An 18,613-nucleotide genomic window follows, 5' to 3' on the forward strand; every position below is an offset into this window, starting at 1 on the left:
TGCTTACAGTGTCAGATGCAGGCACACACACAGCTGATTAATCCAAACTCACACCCAAACAGTCCTTCCAGGGCACCCTGCTCCCAGGTCATTAGCAGTAATTCAATCAGACCATACATGTGAGTGGAGAAGAATGTGGTCCTTGGCAGCAGAACAGTCTTACTCACTGACAGGTGTACTGGAGAAGGAATCAGTGGTGGGTGGGATTCCATACAAGAGAGTGCTTGCAGGGAGGGAGCAGGTGTACTGCCATGGGGATGCTTGGCACCTGGAGACATGCGAGGGCAGTCCTGAGGAGCCTGGAGACCAGCAGGAGCAGTGGAAAGAGGCATCCAGCCTATACAAGCCTCAGTGAGGAACGGCAGGGGAAGAGCCTTGTGCTGCTGGGAGGGCCATGGCCTCTGGTAGCTTGACTCTGGGCAATGACCACAGGAGCAGTGTTGCTATGCTCCCAGCCTCCTCCCACGGCCTGTGCTGTGAGCTGAGGGACACATCCTGCATTGTGAGCTGAGGGATGCATCCCACATACGCACTAGTGGGGGAGGTGGATGAGCATGTGCGTGGATTGTTCCCTAGCAATAGTGGCAGGAGGGAAATCTCTGCTCCTTGCTGTATCTCCCGGGCCACTGTGAGGAAATCCTTGGTATTTACTTAGGTTTCCTTTTTTTTTCCAGGCTCTTTTCACTTCTGACAGCATCATGTTTCAAGGCTGTGGCAGTATTTGTTAGAGACTGGAAGTATTTGTTAGAGACGTTTCAGCAGGCAGCTCCCCAGCCTAACACCCCTTGCCCATCCTCACTGCTCACCCCTTCACCCTTCTCTTCCTGCAGGCAAGGCAAGCAGAGGCTACACGGCACACAGAAGAGCTGCCATGCTTCCACCTGGCAGAGATGAGATCTTAGTGTCAAGAACAGCCTCACCTGTGTGCTGGGAGAAAAGGGCTCATACAAGGCTAAGAGTAACAGATAGAAGGGAATATTTCTTATTGGGGACCATCTGGAGCAGCCGAGATGATAGTGAGCTTCAACAACTGGGAAACACAATGGAGAGGAGAAACACAACACAAACCCACGCTCCTGGGAGGAGGAACAGACTGAAGGAGCGTGTGTTAATGAGCAGTTCTGGGAGTCTGCATGGCCCAATCTGGAGAAGGTGGTCTTAATTACAGACTGCCTAATTCTTAATTGCTGTCTGTTGCGCTGGCAGTGTTAGAAAATGCCTCTTGTTCTCACAGCCTGCTCACATAGAAATTGGGGTATCCAGAAGGTAAGTGAATGAGGAGACATGCACAGGAAATGTGCTCACAGTACACAGAAAGTGTAAGATCCCTACATTTCTGAATACACCCATTTGCAGAAAAACTGCAGAATTTCTGTGTCCTGGACACAGGTTCTCGGGCTTAGCAAGCATGAGTGTGCTACAGTCTATTAGCAGCAGTAGAATCTCACAAGTGTAAGATTAATTAAATCTTTAAATTGCTCAGTTCATTAAGAATTTTCTCCTTGGCCATATTTTGCTCTTTGACTTTGGAAACAGGAGACACCAGAGAGCTTTGGCACCAGCTCTGCAGTGCTCTGTCACTCCCTACAGACCCACCCAAGTGCTGTTGGCTCACCAGCGCTCGGATGAAGTGTGACAGTGCCCTGTGCTAGGGTTAAATTTTAGTCCAGAGAGTGTGGGAACTGCACAGCTCAGGTCTGGCAGCAGGCACATTAGAACAAAAGCATTTTAAGGTTTATTGGAGCACTTAATGCTCCGCTTAACGAATATCCAGGGCATGTAATGAACTGAAAGGATACAGCATGCCAAGGAAGGTAAGCTAGTCCAGGAGTTGGTTCTTCTGTGCTGTATGCTAGAGGCTGTAGAGACAATGGAGGGTAGAGCTTACCCTGCACCTTTTCCAGGCTGTGAGCAAAGTGTTTCAAGTGTCCTGAGGGAGGGGGAGCCCAGCAGTGGGCAACGTGGGCAGTCAGCCTGCTGCTGAACTGAAGCTGCTTTGTTTTACAGGAGCAGCCTGTGCGCATGATGGTGTATGACACCCTCTTGTAATGATGGTACAGACTGTGCTGAGGAGCAACTCAATAAGTATCAGCCAGCTTTCGCTTTCAGAGGGGTGCTTTCAGCCTGCTTCTGCATTCTGTGCCCTCCTGGGGGTGAGGAGAAGCAGCACAGCTGGAGTCATTCAGCTCTCCTTCGGAACTACACCAGAGCCAGGCAGTGCAGCCAAGCATCCCCATGCCCAAGTGTGTGGTGCGTCCTTCCTTTAGCACAGGGCATCCTCAGTGCTGCAAGGAAGTCCCCTCCAAGGGGACCTTGCTATGCCTGTTGTGTTGATGAATCCTCTCCCCTTGGTGCTCAGATATGCCGAGTAGCAAGGCCTGGCTTTTGATTTGGGGCAAATGCAGATGGAGAAGTGAGGTGTTAGTGATACTCAGATATCTAAGGCAGCCATGTTCTCGATGTCTCATCTTTTTTTTCCCTACACATGTGCACGAGCTGCCTTGAAATATAAATGTGCTGGAACGAACTCATTTTGTATTCCAGTGGTGATGTGCCCCTCAGACCTTTCCTTTCAGCCTGATCAAAGGCACATATCCACACGCCTCCAGAACGAAAATACCCAGTCTCATCTGCTTGGGCAGTTCCCTGGTGAATTCACAATCCTGTTTCCTCACAGCTCCAGCTTCTGCATTTGCTAAGGCTGTGGGAATCTATGGGGTTTTGAATTCTTGTCCCTTATTTTCCCTAGGTTCCTTTAAAAAGAATGGGAAAATGAACCACGGGGATGACAGAACCGATTCCCCTGACCCTTTTCATTGTGCCCTTCTGAAACCTTTCCCCAGCTTTTATCTGCACCATTCCATCTTTTGCGACAGGGGAAAGCCTCTGGAGCTTTTTCCATCCTTTGCAAAGAATCTACCTCTGCAGCCACCCAGCTTCATTTCTGCTAAGGTTTTCAGTCCCACTCAGCCATTTGTCTCAGCTTATACGTCACCCTCTTCCTCTTGGGTGGGCAGAAGGGGGACGGTGCAGCTGCTGTGCTGGCTGCTGACTGGGTCACTGAGCGCTGCTGGGCTGGCTGGGCTAGGCTATAAAACAGAGCCACGCCAAGCAGCTGGTTCACAGGCAGACCGAATTCTGCAGCCAGCAAAGGACCTGCTCAGCCCCTGCTGCCTCCTGCCTTGTGGTTATTTGTTTTCCTGGAATACAGACCCGACCTTGGGAGCAAGATGTGCAAGGGACTCGCTGCACTGCCAGCCACTTGCTTGAAAAGGTACTGTTTATTTCTGAGCATCTCTTGTTGGTCTTGTTATGTGGAGATACGTTGATGTGCTGCACTTTGTGTCTGAGGCAGAAGTGACAGATTTGGCTCTGATTCCTTTGTAAGATTAGATACAATTGATGGTTTACAGGCTTTTTACTGTTAGTGAGAATTGCCTAAGGGATTTGTACTGAGCTGTGGGAACGCTAAACCCATCCTTCCCATCAGCAAAACAAGCAGCTCGCAGCATTGCTCTGCCTTGATATTCCTGTCATCTGCTTCTGCCGCAAGCTTTGCACCCCTTTTCTGCTTTCAGCACTCTATCTCTGGTGAGTTTCCTTTTCTCTATTTCTTTGAGGGGGAAGCAAGGCAGGCATGATTTCACAACAACTGGGGCTCATTCCCCAGAACACAGCCTGAGTGCAGAAGCCAAGCTTTGCAGGAGCAGGAGACCAGGGCTGATGTGGGGTCTGGCTGTGCCCCATATGTAGCACTGGCCAGGCCACCCCTGTGCTGGCTGAGCTGCCTGTGTACCCCCAGCACCACGACCTGCCCCACAACCCAGTGGGTATGCTTGCTCTCATCTGGGGAAAGAAAGCTGCCTGCTCACCATGGCTTTGGAAACAAATAATACTGGCATCTTCCTGCAGGAAGGTGTTAGTAAGCATAGAAGCAGACACTGGTAGCTGGGCAAATCAGTTCAGGGAGAAGCAGCACGTTTAGTGATAGTTTTCTATCACAGTATTTTAAGTGGAAACGATTAGCAGTAATACAGCAGCTTCTCCCCCTTTACCAGCCCTCCCTGCAGGCTGAGGAGCTCAGCAAGATGGTGCTGCTGAGAGTGACAAATGAACACTTTGCTGTATTTTGTCTAGCAAATGAAACAAGGAGTGAAAAGTCAGCACCGGAGTCGCTGGCTGTGACCTGCTTCGGTCTAACTGAACAGTGCTGAACAAGCTTACTGAAGGCAAGGTGGCTGCAGAGGGAGTTGTAGTGCATTATCCTCATGTCATTCTTGAATTATTTCTTTCAGTGCCAAAGACATGAAGCATCGCCTGGGTATCTTGCTGCAGAAGTCAGACTCTTGTGACTATGGCTCTTCCCAGGGCAAGAAGGAGAAAGTATCTCCAAGCCAGAGGTAAGAGCCGTGCTGCCATGCAGTTGAGCAAAGGTTGGCTGCAATGTGCTGTTTACTCCTGCAGTGAGATGGAGTCATTAGCATTTCTGCTGCCGCTGCTTCTTAGCGCCTCCTAAGCTCCCATGTGTTTGAATCCAGAACTGAGTGCACTCTCAGTAAGTCTGCAGATGACACCAAGCTGGGAGGAAGCATCAGTCTGTCTGAGGGTAGGAAGAGAGATCTGGACAGGCTGATCACTGGGCTGAGGCCAATGGGATGAAAACAAGATGAGGATTCAACAAGACCAAGTGCCAGATCCTGCGCTTTGGTCACAACAGCCCCATGCAGTGGTACAGACTTGGGGCAGAGTGGCTGGCAAGCTGTGTGGAGGAAAAGGATCAGGGGTGTTTGTCAATGCTCGGCTGAACATGAGCCAGCAGTGAGCCCAGGTGGCCAAGAAGGCCAACGGCATCCTGTCTTGTATCAAAAATAGCGTAGCCAGCAGGAGCAGGAGGTGATCATCCCTCTCTACTCAGCTCTGGTGAGGTCAGACCACAAGTGCTGTGTTCAGTGTTGGGCCCCTCACTACAAGAAAGACACTGATGCTCTGGAGCGTGTCCAGAGAAGGACAACAAAGCTATGAAGAATCTGGAACACAAATCTGATGAGAAGAGGCTGAGGGAACTGGGAGTGTTTAGTCTGGAGGAGGCTCAGGGGTGACCTTATTGCTTTCTACACCTATCCGAAAGGAGGCACTGGCACAGGCTGCTTGGGGAAGTGGTGGAGTCACTGTCCCTGGAGGTGCTCAAGAACCACATAGACGCGGCACTGAGGGACATGGTGTGAGTGGGCTGAAGGTTGGACTAGATTTTCTTAGTGTTCTTTTTCAACCTTAATGATTTTATGATTCTCTCTTTTTCTCCTGATAGGGTTAGCCAAGAGGAAGTCAAAAAGTGGGCAGAGTCATTGGAAAACTTGATCCATCATGACAGTAAGTAAAGAGTTTCCTTCTGTGGGAGATGCTGAGGGTTCTGCCAGCAGCCAGCATGCCTAGCAGTCCCTAGAGGCGTGGAGTGTTATCTTGTGTCTTTTAACAGCGTGAAGTAGCTCCTTTGACCACATGGGCCTCTGGGAGGGTGCTGTATGTCAGATACAAGGGGTAGAGAATGTGGATGTATCAAGAGTAGGGCTTTGGCTGACTGCTAGGCTGTCCCTTTTGTGAGGACAACTGTTCCACTCCTTTACCAGCTGATTTCAGGAGCAGCAAGACTGCAGCACACAGCTAACATTGGGTTAAACAGGAGGCAGAAAGCAGAGCAGCTATTTCCAGCTGAGTCCTTGGGAGACTTTGTCTTCCTGTCAGTTCCAGACCACACTGATGCCCTTGAGGTTTCCTTCACGCCATTCCCATGGACTGAGACACTGCAGCGTATGCTAGCTGGCTCCTCAGAGCCTTCTGGGAGCATGCAAGTTGCTTGTGTTCTGGCTGAGCCACTGAGGGTCACAGTGTGGGGGCAGGCAGCTGAGGACCCACATGTGGCATCCCAGTGGGACCTGAATTCCAGCCGCCCTTGGCCTGCACGAGCTGCTGCTGTGGAGGCTGGAGCTATTGCCAGCAGAGAGGAATCACTCAGTCAAGGGTAATCCAGAACTGCTGTTTGCTGAGGCAGGGCTGTTCATAGGTGTTGACTGAACCCAGAAATTAACGCTCTTATTTGCTCTGATTTTCCTCTATAAACCCTATATATTTTCCTCTATAATCTGTAGGAGGACTGGCTGCTTTCCGTGCTTTTCTCAAATCTGAGTACAGTGAGGAAAACATCGAATTCTGGGTCAGTTGTGAGGACTACAAGAAAACCAAGTCACCATCCAAGCTCAGCCCCAAGGCCAGGAAGATATATGATGAATTCATCTCTGTGCAGGCAACAAAAGAGGTATGTGCACAGAACATTTCTTGGGCATAGATACCACCCTAGGTCCTGAACCAGGCCAGAAATAGGGAAAAGAATTCTGGTAGTCTCACGAGAATTGAAAGGTGCCTCTTTTCTTGTGCTTAGCAAGGAAACGGTGACATTTTTATTGTGTTAATATTTAACTTGGATAGAGAGAAAGTGGGTCTAGTTATGTGGCCATCTCACATGCACACTCATGGGAAAAGCCCAAGAGGATGCTGATTCAGTGTTCCACCTGCTCCCATGAAATTGCTTGAGTTTAGTGGCAGGCTGAATCCCAGAGGACCGTGTGTCTGTCTGTCCTCACAGTTCATCTGGCAGAAGAGATGCACTGGTATCCATCTGCATGCATTCTCTGAAGGCTTCAGGGTGTCCAAGGGTCATTTCAGACCACTGCTCACACGGACAGATTTTAAGTTCACTTGGGTTAGGAGGCACTTGGATATGTTAACCATTCCTGGGACAGGTGCTACTTATGCTGCCCCTTTGGTCCACAGGTGAACCTGGATTCATGCACACGGGAAAAGACGAGCCACAATATGCTGGAGCCTACACTGTCCTGCTTTGATGAGGCTCAGAGAAAAATATTCACCCTCATGGAGAAGGATTCTTACCGCCGTTTTCTCAAGTCCCCCTACTACCTGGACTTGGTCAGCCCACCCAGGGCTGGCTGTGGGCCCGAAAACTGCAAAAGAGCCCATGCTCATGCCTTAGACTGTAACTCTAATATCATCTCCCAGTGTGCCTGAACCTGCAGTGAGGCCAGGAACAGGCTGGGCTCTCATAGGAATATATGGCAGCAAAAGCATTCATTGGCATGAAGCAACAGAGCTGTCTTCAGTAGCTGTCTAATGTCCCTGTTGTGTCCCATGTCATGCAGCAGCCAGCATTTGTAACCCAAGCCAGGCTCAGTTTGTGTAGCAACCCCTCTTCTGACTACATCTGTGTAAGAGCCCTGGGGTCTGTCTGATGTGAGAGCGCAGTGAGGTCACTGTGGGTCCATTTCTGACAAGCGCTGAGCCCAGGAGGGAGGGAGCAGCAGGGAAGGGGCACACACACTTACACCTAGCACTGGCCGCAAAGGGAACAGTCTTGTGATGTCATGGTGTGACGCTTAGCAAGGAGCAGGGAGGCCAAGTGAGGCAATGGGGACTGATATCTCCCCTTCTAATCAGCGAGAGCTTAAGTGGGAAGGAAGGACTTGGTCTGGTCCTTAGCTGTTCATATAGCTCCCAGCTGCCAGGTGCTGGAAGAGCTCCACTCTTTCTTGAAGGGAGACCATCACCTGCAGGTTAGCACGCAGCCTCCTGTGGTCATTACACAGAATTGCACGAAAGCTCTCCCGGAGCTGCTTTTCCCTTTGTAGAGTCCAGCTGAAGTTGGCCAAGGACCTTATCTTTTTTTAAGGCTGCACACAGCAATTATTTGGGGGGAGGTTCATTTTTTCCTTTTAACATAGTTGTACCCTTCATGCTCCCCAACTACAGCTACTATTCTAATACCATAGCAGAGCAAAAATGAAACAGATTTTTCTCTTATTACTATATTAGTAACTCTTGAATGCAGGTTTGCCCGTCCTGACTTGAATGAAGCAGTTTGTAATGGACTAAGACCACTACCACAACAGCTGAGAAGGGAAGGCGCTGCTCGGGAGTACTTGAAACATGATAGGGGTTTTTTGTTTGCTTATTAAGTTATTAATGTAAGTTATTCATGTCATTCAGTAGTTGCATTACTCCCTTTTGTCCTGAAGATGGTGGAAGGGGTGTGCTGGCCTCATTACTGCTCCTGGGCTCTGGTCATACTCTCCCCAGACCTCAGTCTTTTCTTAGCTGGAAATTGCTGCTCAGACAGCCATCCATTCCTCGCTCTGCGTCCCTGCTCAGACAGCTTGTCCTCACAGGGGTTCTGACATGGCAGGAGAAGGCTGTGGCTCTCCAGTAGGTGCTTTGAGGCCCACACAGAAGCGTCTCTTCTAACATTTGCTTCCTTTCGCATTTCTTCGTGTGCTGACACACACTACCCTGCATGTTCAGCTGCAAGACGGAGAGCTTCTAATACTCTGAGCATAGCTGAGCATGTGGCTATGTTTTATTTGCCTCTGGTACTGGGAACTCTTGACATCTCTTGCAAAAATAAATAAATAAGAAGTGTTGATATTTAAATAATAATGAATACATCCTAAATAAAACATATTTGGTTTAGTCTGTGCTGACGTGCTGTTGCGTGAACCAAAGAGTGCACGGTGATGCAATTCACTGACAAAAGTTACTCTGAAAAGTAACTTCACAGGTGGCTCTGCTCCCATTGTTTTAAATCAGGGAAGGGTGAAGCAGCCATTATACCCCTTCAGGAGGGTATATATATATAATACCCCTGCAGAGGAATCCATCATCTTGAGGCTGGAAGTGGAGGTGGGCACTTCGGGATCCAAGCTGTTCCTGACAGGGAATACCCATCCTCATCACAGGGCTGGGGTGAGCGCAGGGCCACCCTTGGAGGGGGAAACACAGAGGAGCACCTCCTCATCGCAAATCCCAGGTGTCCCGTGTGCCTTTGCAGCTGGGATCTCCCCTTCCCCAGCTGCACATCAGAGCTCAAGAGGGGAGCACAGTGCAGCTCAAGGCTCAACCTGACCTTGTGCCCAAGCCCTGCAGGCATAGAGCTGCCCACTGGGGGATACCCAGGCCGTGCTGGCGCCAGGGGTTTCCACCAGTCTCCCAAGGTGATGTTTTTATTCCCTTTTCCAGTTTCTTGGGAAACTGATACATCTGGCACAGCTGAAGCTCTCAGAGGACTTTGCTGCTTGCCAGGGACTTTGGGAGTGCCCTGTGGAAGGTAAGGACATGCTGCCACTTCAACACAGAGATAGAATAAATAGTCCATTGAGACAGTAGCAGAAGTAAATGTTTATATGTGGATTACCGAGTAGTACAAGAATGTGGGTTAATGCAACCAATTCCTCAGTGAACACCAGCATCCTGCATCTTCAAACACAGAAACCACATGGACAACATCAAACTGAGAAGCAGCTCCTTGGACCTGTAAGGAGCCCGTCCTGCTCCAACCTTGGTTGCTGGCCATGGCCCTCTGCATTCCCAGCCAGGGAGCCCAGACCAGTGGCCAGGGGCTGGGGTGATCCCTGGGACACCGTCAGCCACCCGTGGGCACCAATGGCCATTCCACACTGGCATGGTGCTGAGGCCCAGGCTGCAGCATGGGGTTGCCTTGCCCCATGGCATAGGAGGGTCCCCAAGCACCCTATGGGCCTTGGGGTGCGCAGTGCCAGAGCCATGGCACAGGGTGGCTTCTAAGGGTGTGAGGGAGGATGCACCTCTCTTTTCAGCAGATGAGGGGCTGAGGTTTCCCTTGGTGCTGCTGGGGACCATGCTAAATCCATTTACTTATCCTCAGACCCCAGGCACCGCATCCACAGACTGCACTTTGATTCACTGACTGACTGGGATCTGGATGCTGATATTTAGAGTATGTATATGTGTGTGTGTATACTTATGTATGGATGCAACGTTATAGATGTATAATGTCATGTGAAAAGTGCTCATATATATGCCAAAGTTGGTAAGAGCAAGAGTGATAAAATACATGAAGCATTTGCTATCAGAGATATGATGGTTGGTACTAGCTTAGCAAACACTCCTGGGCCTGCAGAAAGCCTGGCCATGCGGTGCAAGCATCGCTATGTTTCCAGGTAAGCATGCCCAAACGAGTCTTCTACACAAACACAACTTGACAAGAGCTCCAAAACACTTTGGGGGGCACAATTCATGGCCACCCTATTCCTTGCTGGAACTGTTACATTACCCCTAAAGCAGGTTTCCAACATTTTCAGCAGAGGTCGAGCTGGGGTGAGATTCCCAATGGGCTGTTTCACTTCCATGGCCTCCAGCTTTCTTTTGGGCATTCACATACCCCAGCCCTGTCTTCCTGCCCCACGCAGAGCTGCTGCAGCCAATGACATCCCAGGTTTTCTTTGCACATTCAGCTTCCAGTAGAGTCCAAACCTCAAGAGTGTCAACATCAGCATTCAACTGCAAAGCATGTGAGGGTATCTGGAAATAGCTGCCAAAGCATTCATGGGATTTAAAGGTCTGGGTCTTTCTGCAGAGAGGCCTGAACGTGCCAGACTTGGTTATGGTGGCACCTCTTTGTGCAGATGTACAGGTGGTGGTGGGGATATCCTGATGGTGGGGCTGCCTGAGCCTCCTGCCCATTCCTGCCATGCACCCGTGCTGGGGTTATCCCATACCTTTTGGCAGCTTGAGCCACCCTAGAGGACTCACCAGCCTCAGCCTGCTGCTCCAGCTCCGACTTTCCCAGCCACTTGCTTGAGAGGAGAAAAAAAAGCCACTGCCAACATCACACGTATGATCGCCTTCATCTTTTCCCTGCATCCCCTCCCTGCCTGGAAAATGCAGCCCGCTTCCTGCAGTATTTTTATTCATTGCCATAGTGACGATATATAAATATTTGGGTTTGCTGAGGTTTTGATCCAATTCTGTAAATGCTGAAGAGGCTGCGTGGAGCCTCATAGCCTAAAGTTTAGCAGTCTGAGCATGGGTGGGTGCAGGCAGTGAGTCCCTGCCTGCTGCTCCTTGCACACGGATGCTGCAGGGATCCCCCAGCAGTGGGGTTTAGCTCGTTCTACATCCATGGACACACTGGTTCAGGGCTGGATGAGGCTTCAGCTACCTTTTGCATATGCCTTTGCCCCATCGCCGGATGCAGTTTCTTCTGGTAGCAGACAGCAGGCTGGATTTGGATTGCTTGAAAAGATGTGGTCTTTTTAGGAGATGGCCTTGTGGAAACGTGCCCTGGGCGGAGAGAGGGAGACAAGAAGAGAGAGGCAGGCTACACAAGCTCAACAGAGTTTGCTATCTGTTCTAGAAGATGGGGTTTTATTTTTCATATTTCCAATGACATTTTTGGCTTTGCTGTTTGCTTGCTTTATGTTCCCTGCAATTTTTCTCTGACAGGTTGCACTCAGCAGCTCTTTTCTCCCCCAGCACAACTGTTCTCCCTCCTCTCACCGGTGCCCCTGGTTTGGGTTTGTGCAGAAGTATCGCTGTGGCATGCCTGCTGCAGAGAAGCAACCAGAGAGAAGCAACCACTGCAGCACCCCCGGAGACACCACCTGAGCCATCAGGGCCACAACACTAGGCTGCACGTGGGCAGTGGGGATGCAGCTTTGGGCTGGAAACTATGAGCTTGGTACATAGGGTTGCTAAACAATGCCAGTGTTTTGAACTAGTCAGGCCTTGAAGCATCAACTGGTGCTCCTATGAGCTGGTCCTCTATGGGAAAGAAAGGAGACATTGGGCCATCTAAGAGTCCAAAGCACTGGGTCAGGCATTTAGCAACATTCCTAAGTGCTCTTGCAATGTGGCATCATGAAAGCAAAGTGGCTATAGGAGTAGGTGCTGAGACAGAAGCAGTAAGGCTGCCCGTGGTGAGCGGCCTCGTGCAGCCTGGCCGCATTGCTACTTGATTAACTCTTGATAAAACTCCGACCGCACAAATCTGGGCAGGGAGTCTTTCTCCATCAGAGCAAAGATCCTCTTCTGGGCCATGTCAAAGCTGCTCGGCGATGGCTCCACCAGGTTCTTCATGGTCACGTCCTTGGTGAAGTGGTCAATGTTCACCTGCGATGGGAGTGTGAAAAGGATGGGAGCTCCACATTTGTGAGGGGATGGTGGCATCCCACTAAAAGGTCATGGGGATGGACCTGACAGGTTCAGCCAGGCAGGGGCTGAGTGTGGCCACTGAGTCTGCAAACAGAGCACCGGAGCTGCTGCAAGCCCCTTGGCTGTGGCACAGCCTGCCCTGCAGCCATCAGCTAGAGGAACCCCCCATCCCTCCCAGCACTGTCCCCACCCTGCAGCTACAGACCTCTTTGGGTGCCTCGGTCTGGATGAACTCCTCGTAGATCCTTTTGGCCTTCTCTTCCATCTTCACAGGGGACTTGGTCTTCTTGTAGTCCTCACAGGCCACCCAGAACTCGACATTCTCCTCACTGAACTCAGAGCACAGGAAGCTGCGGAAGCTGGCGAGCCCATCTGCAGGGGTCAGGCACTGCTGAGCACCAGGGCACCCTGAATCCCCACTGCACACCAGGGGGACATCAGCTGTGGGGGGTTGTGGTCACGGAGGGGGACTTACAGGGGTTCTGCAGGAGCTTCTCCAAGGAGTCACGCCACTGCAGGACCTCCTCCGGGGATGGTCTGAAGGGATAAAGAAAGCCTGGGTAGCTCATGCTCATCGTTCAGCAAGGCAGGATGCCACAAAATTGGGGCAAAAGGAAAGCACTCCCCACTGAGGGACTGGCGCAAGTCAGACAACTCAAGTTGTGGTTTTTAAAGTGGAAATGAACATTAGGACATGTGAAGGGTGACGTATAGGTGGCAGTGCTGAGGGATAGTAAGAGCACTGGGGCAGCAGCTCAGGTGTCCTGACACCCAGGCTCACAGTGAAGGTGGGCTGGGGGTAACAGTGGGGTTACTGACTATGTCCAGGACACCATTCTGCTTTTAGATTTAAGTTAGCTTTTCTTTTGAAGGCTTATTTTGCCTCTTGACATGATTCTCAATCCACCCACTCCACAAAACTTGTGTCAAATGAACGTGCAATCTCAATGCAAACTGAGTTTTGGGAGAAAGCTGCTCTCCACGGAGCCATGCTGCCCAGCACCCAAACCCATGCTCACTTCAGGGCCTTGGATGGCTTCTCCGGCTTCTCTGAGTAGGGGATGATGAAGTCAATGGCCGAGTCAGGCTTCTGGAGCAGTGTGCCCAACTTGGTCTTGATCTCCTTGGCCCTGCAGGGGTGAACAGAGGCAGGTCAGGCAGGGGGACAGGAGAGACCACAGAGCTGCTGAGTGGCACAGCCATGTGGCCAGGCACCTGGCCTGGTACAGAGCCGTGTCGCTAATTACATGTGAATAAATGGGCCCTAATGCTGTAAAGGAGCCTGTCTGAAGCGTTTCAAGCCAGACGCTTAGAATTAGCCACAGCTTGTAAGCTCCATCTCTTTGTTTTGTCCCCATCTGTGGCCAGGATAATTGCATCACCTGTCCTGGCTGCCATGCAGATGGATTGGGGATGTCTGTGTAGTTTCTATACCAATAAGCCCAGAGGAAGCGAGCAAGCAGCCTGCCCGTGCATGGTGCCTGGTTCCATATCAGCCTGCTCCCGTGCACCCACTGCACTGCATGGCTCAGCCCCCAGTAGCACCTCAGCCTTATGCCTGTAGCAGGGAAGGCTCTGCAGAGCCTGGGGGCTGCACCGGAGCCTCACCACAGCATGGTGACTGAGGCCATACTACACATCCCCAGGGCTCATTGCATTTCTCCTCTCAGCTGTTTATTTTCACATGCCCTCTGTGCAAGATCGTTCCCTTGCTATGTCTGCTATTTCATTTCCATTCCTTCTTTTTGTTTTGCTTTGTTTGCCTGCAAATCTCTCTGTGTTTTGCTTTTCCACTCTCCAAGGGTAAGTGCTGCCTGCTGCAGCCTCCAACAGCAACCCTCACATGGAGCCGAAGCACAGCCTCAAAACCAGATTTTCTCAGGAAAAAAAACAGCAGTGACAGGGACAGATTACATCCCTTATGCTTCCAAGGCAGGTCAGATCTTGTCTGGATGGAGCAGGACCTGAGGTGAAGGGTAGTAAGGTCCCCTGCTCCCCATGCTGAGGGACCCCAGGGATACGTTCCCTTGCCTCTGCCCCAGCTTTGCTTGGGCTCAGGTGGATATGGGACATGGGCTCTGCTGGCATGACTGTGTAACAGAGGGGAGAAGGGGACTGGCCATCCACCCCTGTCTGAGCAGGAACGGTGTCCCACCACCCTGCTATGGGTGCTGACCCATGCTGCTGGTGTGGAAGTGCTCAGCATCACTTCAAGCAGCAGCATGTTCTTCTTGGATGGCATTTGACCCTTGCTCACAATCTTGCCAGCAAATTCCTGCCCTGTAACAGTGACTCAGAGACAACACCTGTGCAACACAAAGGGCACAAATGAGCACTGATAGCCCTCAGCAGCCCCACCTGAGCTCCCTGCTCTTTATTTTAGGCTCAGGGGGGCTATACTATGCCTTCTTCTCCTGCTGCCTTATTCTCTGGGCAGCCTTAGCCCTGCTCCATCCCTTGGGCTGCCTGTGACGCACCAGTGGCTGCCCTGACATATATCCCAACTGGTGTGGGGATAGGAGCAAGGGCTGCCTCATCCTTAGTGTGTCTGCTTAGCCATAGAGCCTCGTTGTTGTACAGGGAAGCTCCTGAGATGAAGAAGGCTGCCAAAAGGACAGACAGGAAGGCTGACCACTCACAGGCATGTGGGAGAGCAGAGTTATTTAAAAGACACCGTCCTGGAGTGCTCAAGTAGATGTGTCACCAGTTTTCAAGCAAGCCTCCAGGAAGACTAAACAGCGGGGTTGAAAAGGCAGCGATAAGCAAACAGGCATTCTTCACAAACTCCAGAGTGAGAGGAATGGAGAGACCATAAACTGTGGAAGGTTATGTGTGAAAATACATGGGAGCAAGCCAAGAAAAAGTCTGAGGAACAGCTTCCAAAAGGCATGAAGAGAAAATATGGACTCTGTCAAACGCATCGAGATGTGGGCCAGGAGAGACTCAAAGTTAGAAAACAAAACAAGAAGCTCAAAGATGTTAAAGCTGTAGCTGAAGGGCTGCAGCTCTTGGTGTGCTTCCAGGCAGAAAAGCTTCTGGGGCCGTTTGTACAGGGAAAGCTTTCTCTGGGCAGGATTTGCTCGATGTCCTGACAGGTGGGAGAGGCTGGGGAGTGAGCAGTCACCAAGGAGCCTCTGTGGCATTTCAGTGTTGTATCCCCATGATGGCTGGTGTGGGATGTGATGTCCCTTGTGAGGAGATGGACCCTGGAGATTGCTGTGGAGCTGCACAGCCGGCGCTGCTCGAAATGTCAGCAGCAGCTGCAGCAGCCGGCTGTGGTGGACGCATGGACAAATATGGAATGTTAGAGAGGAGGCAGTGCGGTGCTGGCTGCAGGAGTAGCCTCCAGATGGGCCTCTCAGCTCCCTGCAGAGGTCAGCAAGAGTGTGCTGGAAGGGAAAAGGTTGGGAAGGACCAGTCCTACAGTCCAGAAAGGTCTTCAGTAGGACTTCCACATAGGTGCTGCAGGAGGAGAAGTCACTCCATGGTGGACAGCATGGGAAAGGTAGGAGCTGGTGCATGGGGAGCCTCATGAGGGTGAGGGAATGTGGGCTGAGATCTCATGGGAGGTGAGCAGCAGGGCAGCTGAAGGGTCTCTGGAGCACTGGGGAATGCAGGTGGAGCCTCATACAGCAGCTTTTCTTCCAGCAGCACCTACAGGGAACCTTCTGGCTCCTCCAGGAGCCTTTTTTACAAAAGACTGCACCAGAGCCAAAGCAGAGGTGTCTGCACCAAAATGCTCCTACAGTGTGGATGCTACAAGCATCACAGGCAGGCAGAGGTGGGACAGCAAGAGGGTGCGAAAAGCACCGTGTATAAGGCTGAGCCTCATGAGAGGGCTCAGGACTGTGGTCATCGGATGCTGAGGAGAGCACAGCTAAAAGGGATTTTGAGGCACTTTGGAGCTAGAGGTGGTTTTGGCGTAGAGTGGCAAAAAGCTTTTCTGCTTTCCCTGCCATGCTTTACAAACATTACAGTTGCAACCCTGAGACCCACAGGAGAGTGCAGCTGCCCTGTGGAGGGGGGCGCTGCATAACCCCATAGCTCCAAGAAGTGAAATCCCATTGTGGGGGCTTGCCAGCAGCCTCCACAGGCACCTTGATGCATGCTCAGCCTGCTCTTGCACCAACAAAACTGCCCTAAGGCTTCCTGGAACAGCAGTTCCCTGTTCCCTGGTAAGGCAGGTGGGGAGGCAGGACTAGATGCTGGTCATCTGTTCCACAAGCAGAGGCAAATATACAGCACAGGGGAACAGTGGAGATGAGGCACTGCAGCCTTGCCAAGCAGAGAGGTTTCCAAACCAGAGTTTAGGACCGCATCGCTGTTCACCCTCCAGCTCCAAGCTACCCACTGCTAGAGCAGCCCCATCCCTCCCAATCCATAAGCAACACAGAACCAGCTGCTCTCACCTTTCCAGGCATGTGTGCGGCAGTGCAGCAAGTCCTTTGCACATCTTGGCACGCTGCTCCTTCCTCAGCTGCAAGAAAAGGGTGTACGATGGCTGCGACTCGATCTGCAGCCCAGCTCCCCCTCTGACAGCTATATAGTGCAGTCAGCTGGACCCCTGCCAGCCCCCAACGCCGTCCCAAAGCAGCTGGCCCGGCCGCCTCACTATCTTGTTTTCCCCTCTCCCAGCTCGCACGGGAAACGCGTGTGTCTGGGGTGAGAGCAGGGAATGGCAGCAGCAGGGCCAAGCTGCAGGCTGTGGAGCTTGGAGAAGGCTTCCCCTTGTGGGTGTACCAGGCTGCGGGGCAATGTTTAGAAGAGGTGCATAGTAATGCTGCTTGTGAGTGTTTTTCCTACTAAAATTCCACCTGTGTGAAAAATCAAGTGCTTAGAAGAGAGATTTGCCTTTGAAATAAATACTGTGGTTAATGTCAAAACCTCCAGTTTCAGCAGCGGTTATCAGCACGTGAGTTATAGGTAACATTTGTTCCAGAACAAGTTGTGAGTATAAAGAAAGTAAATGTTTTAATGACAAGTGGTTTGGTTTTGTGATGGTGATGCTTTGATAAGGCTCAGATGGTTTCCTACCTTGACTTTTATGTGGAGATTGTTTTTCCACCCCCTTGCAGATGAGCAGAGTAAACACCAGAGCTTGGAGCTGCTGCCTGCAGAGTGGGAAACGATTCCTGAGCGGGGACCCAGCACCTGTCCTGCAGTGTGACAGCATTTCTCTCAGGCTGAGAAAGTTCAATTTGTTTGCTCCTCTGCAACTGGAAACTCTGGAGGCAATGCATGCTTATGGCACAAGTTCTTCCTAGCCTCAGCCAGGCATGGTGAAGAGGCAGCCCTTTGGAGTGAGGCTGAGGGACAAATTCTAGGGGTCAGCCTGGCTGCAGGTTGCCCAGCACCAAGCCTGTGGCTCCAAAACTGCCCCTACACCTGCTGCAGATGCTTCTCGTTCTGAGCAGAGCAGTGTGTGCCCACCCACAGGCAGCACTGGGGATCACCCGCTGTGATTTCAGCCCCACGTTACTTAGACATCATCTATATATGCTGCAGGGAGAGCCAGGCTACTCCTTGTGCTTTAGCAGCACTTAAAAGTGGCAAGGGTGGATGCAATGGCCCTGGATGGATTTAAGCTCACCCCAGGATGTGCTTCCTGTCCCCCAGCTGTGTCAGAACTGTGCCCCTCTTTATCCCTGAAGCAGATCTGGGACTTGATCCAGCCTCTCTCCTGCTGCTGTGCAGCAAGCTGCTGTCCATATTTCAGTGTGTGAGTGCAGGAACCTAAAGCTGGAAGTCTGCTAGAAACAGGTAGGTCCATCTCTGCCTGCATGGAGAGCTGGGCATAGCTTTGCAATGACAGTGGAATGAAAGAAACGACACTTGGATATTTGGGAAGATCAGGCGCTCTATCAACCTCTGCCTGAGCTGTTATTGGCAGAGATACTGCACCCCGTGCTGGGGACAGCCCAGTGCCCCATGGTCCCATGGCTGTGGGGTGTGCCAGGCTGTGCCACCTGCCTGCAGGTGCTGTTGTCATCCAGTAGGGCTGCCAGGAGCGGGATGGGCGGAGGGCACGGTGGTTCTCACAGCTCCCCATCCGGGAGGGCAGCAGGGCCATGAGAGCCACACGGGAAGCCTTACGCCCGGCTGCGGAGTCGTGGGGATTGCAGTTGTTTTTTCCTCATTAATCTCCAGCAACGAAGCCAGCGTCGGCTATCCCGGGGGAGCTGGGATCTGTGGGAGCAGGCGGTCTGCATGGATGCCGTCCAGCAGGCGACAAGCAACCTTGCGTGTGTCCATCCAGCTGCAACACAGCCCCCACCGTGCCGACCTCCTGCTGCTCGGAGGGGATCTCAGCGGCTCAGAGCAGCCAGGGTTGCCCCCTACAGACATATTCCCCCACCTCGTGCCTAGCCCTCCACCTCTTTCAGCCCAGGCTGGGTGAGGAGGGGCTGGTGAGATGCTGAGCGGTGCCTCTCCACTGAACAAAAACAAGGGTTGCACAGAAATAGCTGGTGTTTTCCCCAGACCTTTGTCTAGGAATAAATGTTTGTTTTGTCCATTTCAAGGCTTTGGAGCGCTAAGAAAATATTTCCTAAAAGGAATACACAGACCTTCTTCTTCTTCT

General features: G+C 51.5%; 2 protein-coding genes and 1 long non-coding RNA gene across 4 annotated transcripts; 2 read left to right on the forward strand and 1 right to left on the reverse strand.

The window, feature by feature from the left end:
- The first annotated feature begins 260 nt into the window (after positions 1 to 260).
- Positions 261 to 2,506, forward strand: LOC140255452 (uncharacterized). The gene is made up of 3 exons (XR_011904481.1): positions 261 to 351; positions 831 to 1,266; positions 2,008 to 2,506. It is a non-coding gene; the product is annotated as an uncharacterized lncRNA (long non-coding RNA).
- Positions 2,507 to 2,640: 134 nt separating this feature from the next.
- On the forward strand, positions 2,641 to 8,547 carry RGS4 (regulator of G protein signaling 4). Of its 2 annotated transcripts, XM_072343060.1 has the most exons (5): positions 2,641 to 3,274; positions 4,296 to 4,400; positions 5,309 to 5,370; positions 6,147 to 6,313; positions 6,829 to 8,547. In XM_072343060.1, exons 1-5 carry the CDS (start codon positions 3,231 to 3,233, stop codon positions 7,078 to 7,080), a joined length of 630 nt encoding a protein of 209 aa, XP_072199161.1. In that variant the 5' UTR covers positions 2,641 to 3,230; the 3' UTR covers positions 7,081 to 8,547. The 2 variants fall into 2 exon arrangements, with proteins under 2 accessions (XP_072199161.1, XP_072199162.1); XM_072343061.1 differs by lacking the exon at positions 6,147 to 6,313 and having other exon boundaries at positions 2,901 to 3,274.
- Positions 8,548 to 9,220: 673 nt separating this feature from the next.
- Positions 9,221 to 16,760, reverse strand: LOC140255274 (regulator of G-protein signaling 5). The gene is made up of 5 exons (XM_072342658.1): positions 16,443 to 16,760; positions 13,053 to 13,163; positions 12,509 to 12,570; positions 12,239 to 12,405; positions 9,221 to 11,991 (listed from the first exon to the last, which is right to left on the reverse strand). The coding sequence occupies exons 1-5, from the start codon at positions 16,484 to 16,486 to the stop codon at positions 11,830 to 11,832; spliced, it is 546 nt and encodes a 181-aa protein (XP_072198759.1). The 5' UTR covers positions 16,487 to 16,760; the 3' UTR covers positions 9,221 to 11,829.
- Positions 16,761 to 18,613: the final 1,853 nt, after the last annotated feature.

This window comes from Excalfactoria chinensis, chromosome 8 (assembly GCF_039878825.1).
Source record: "Excalfactoria chinensis isolate bCotChi1 chromosome 8, bCotChi1.hap2, whole genome shotgun sequence".
NCBI lineage: Eukaryota > Metazoa > Chordata > Aves > Galliformes > Phasianidae > Excalfactoria > Excalfactoria chinensis.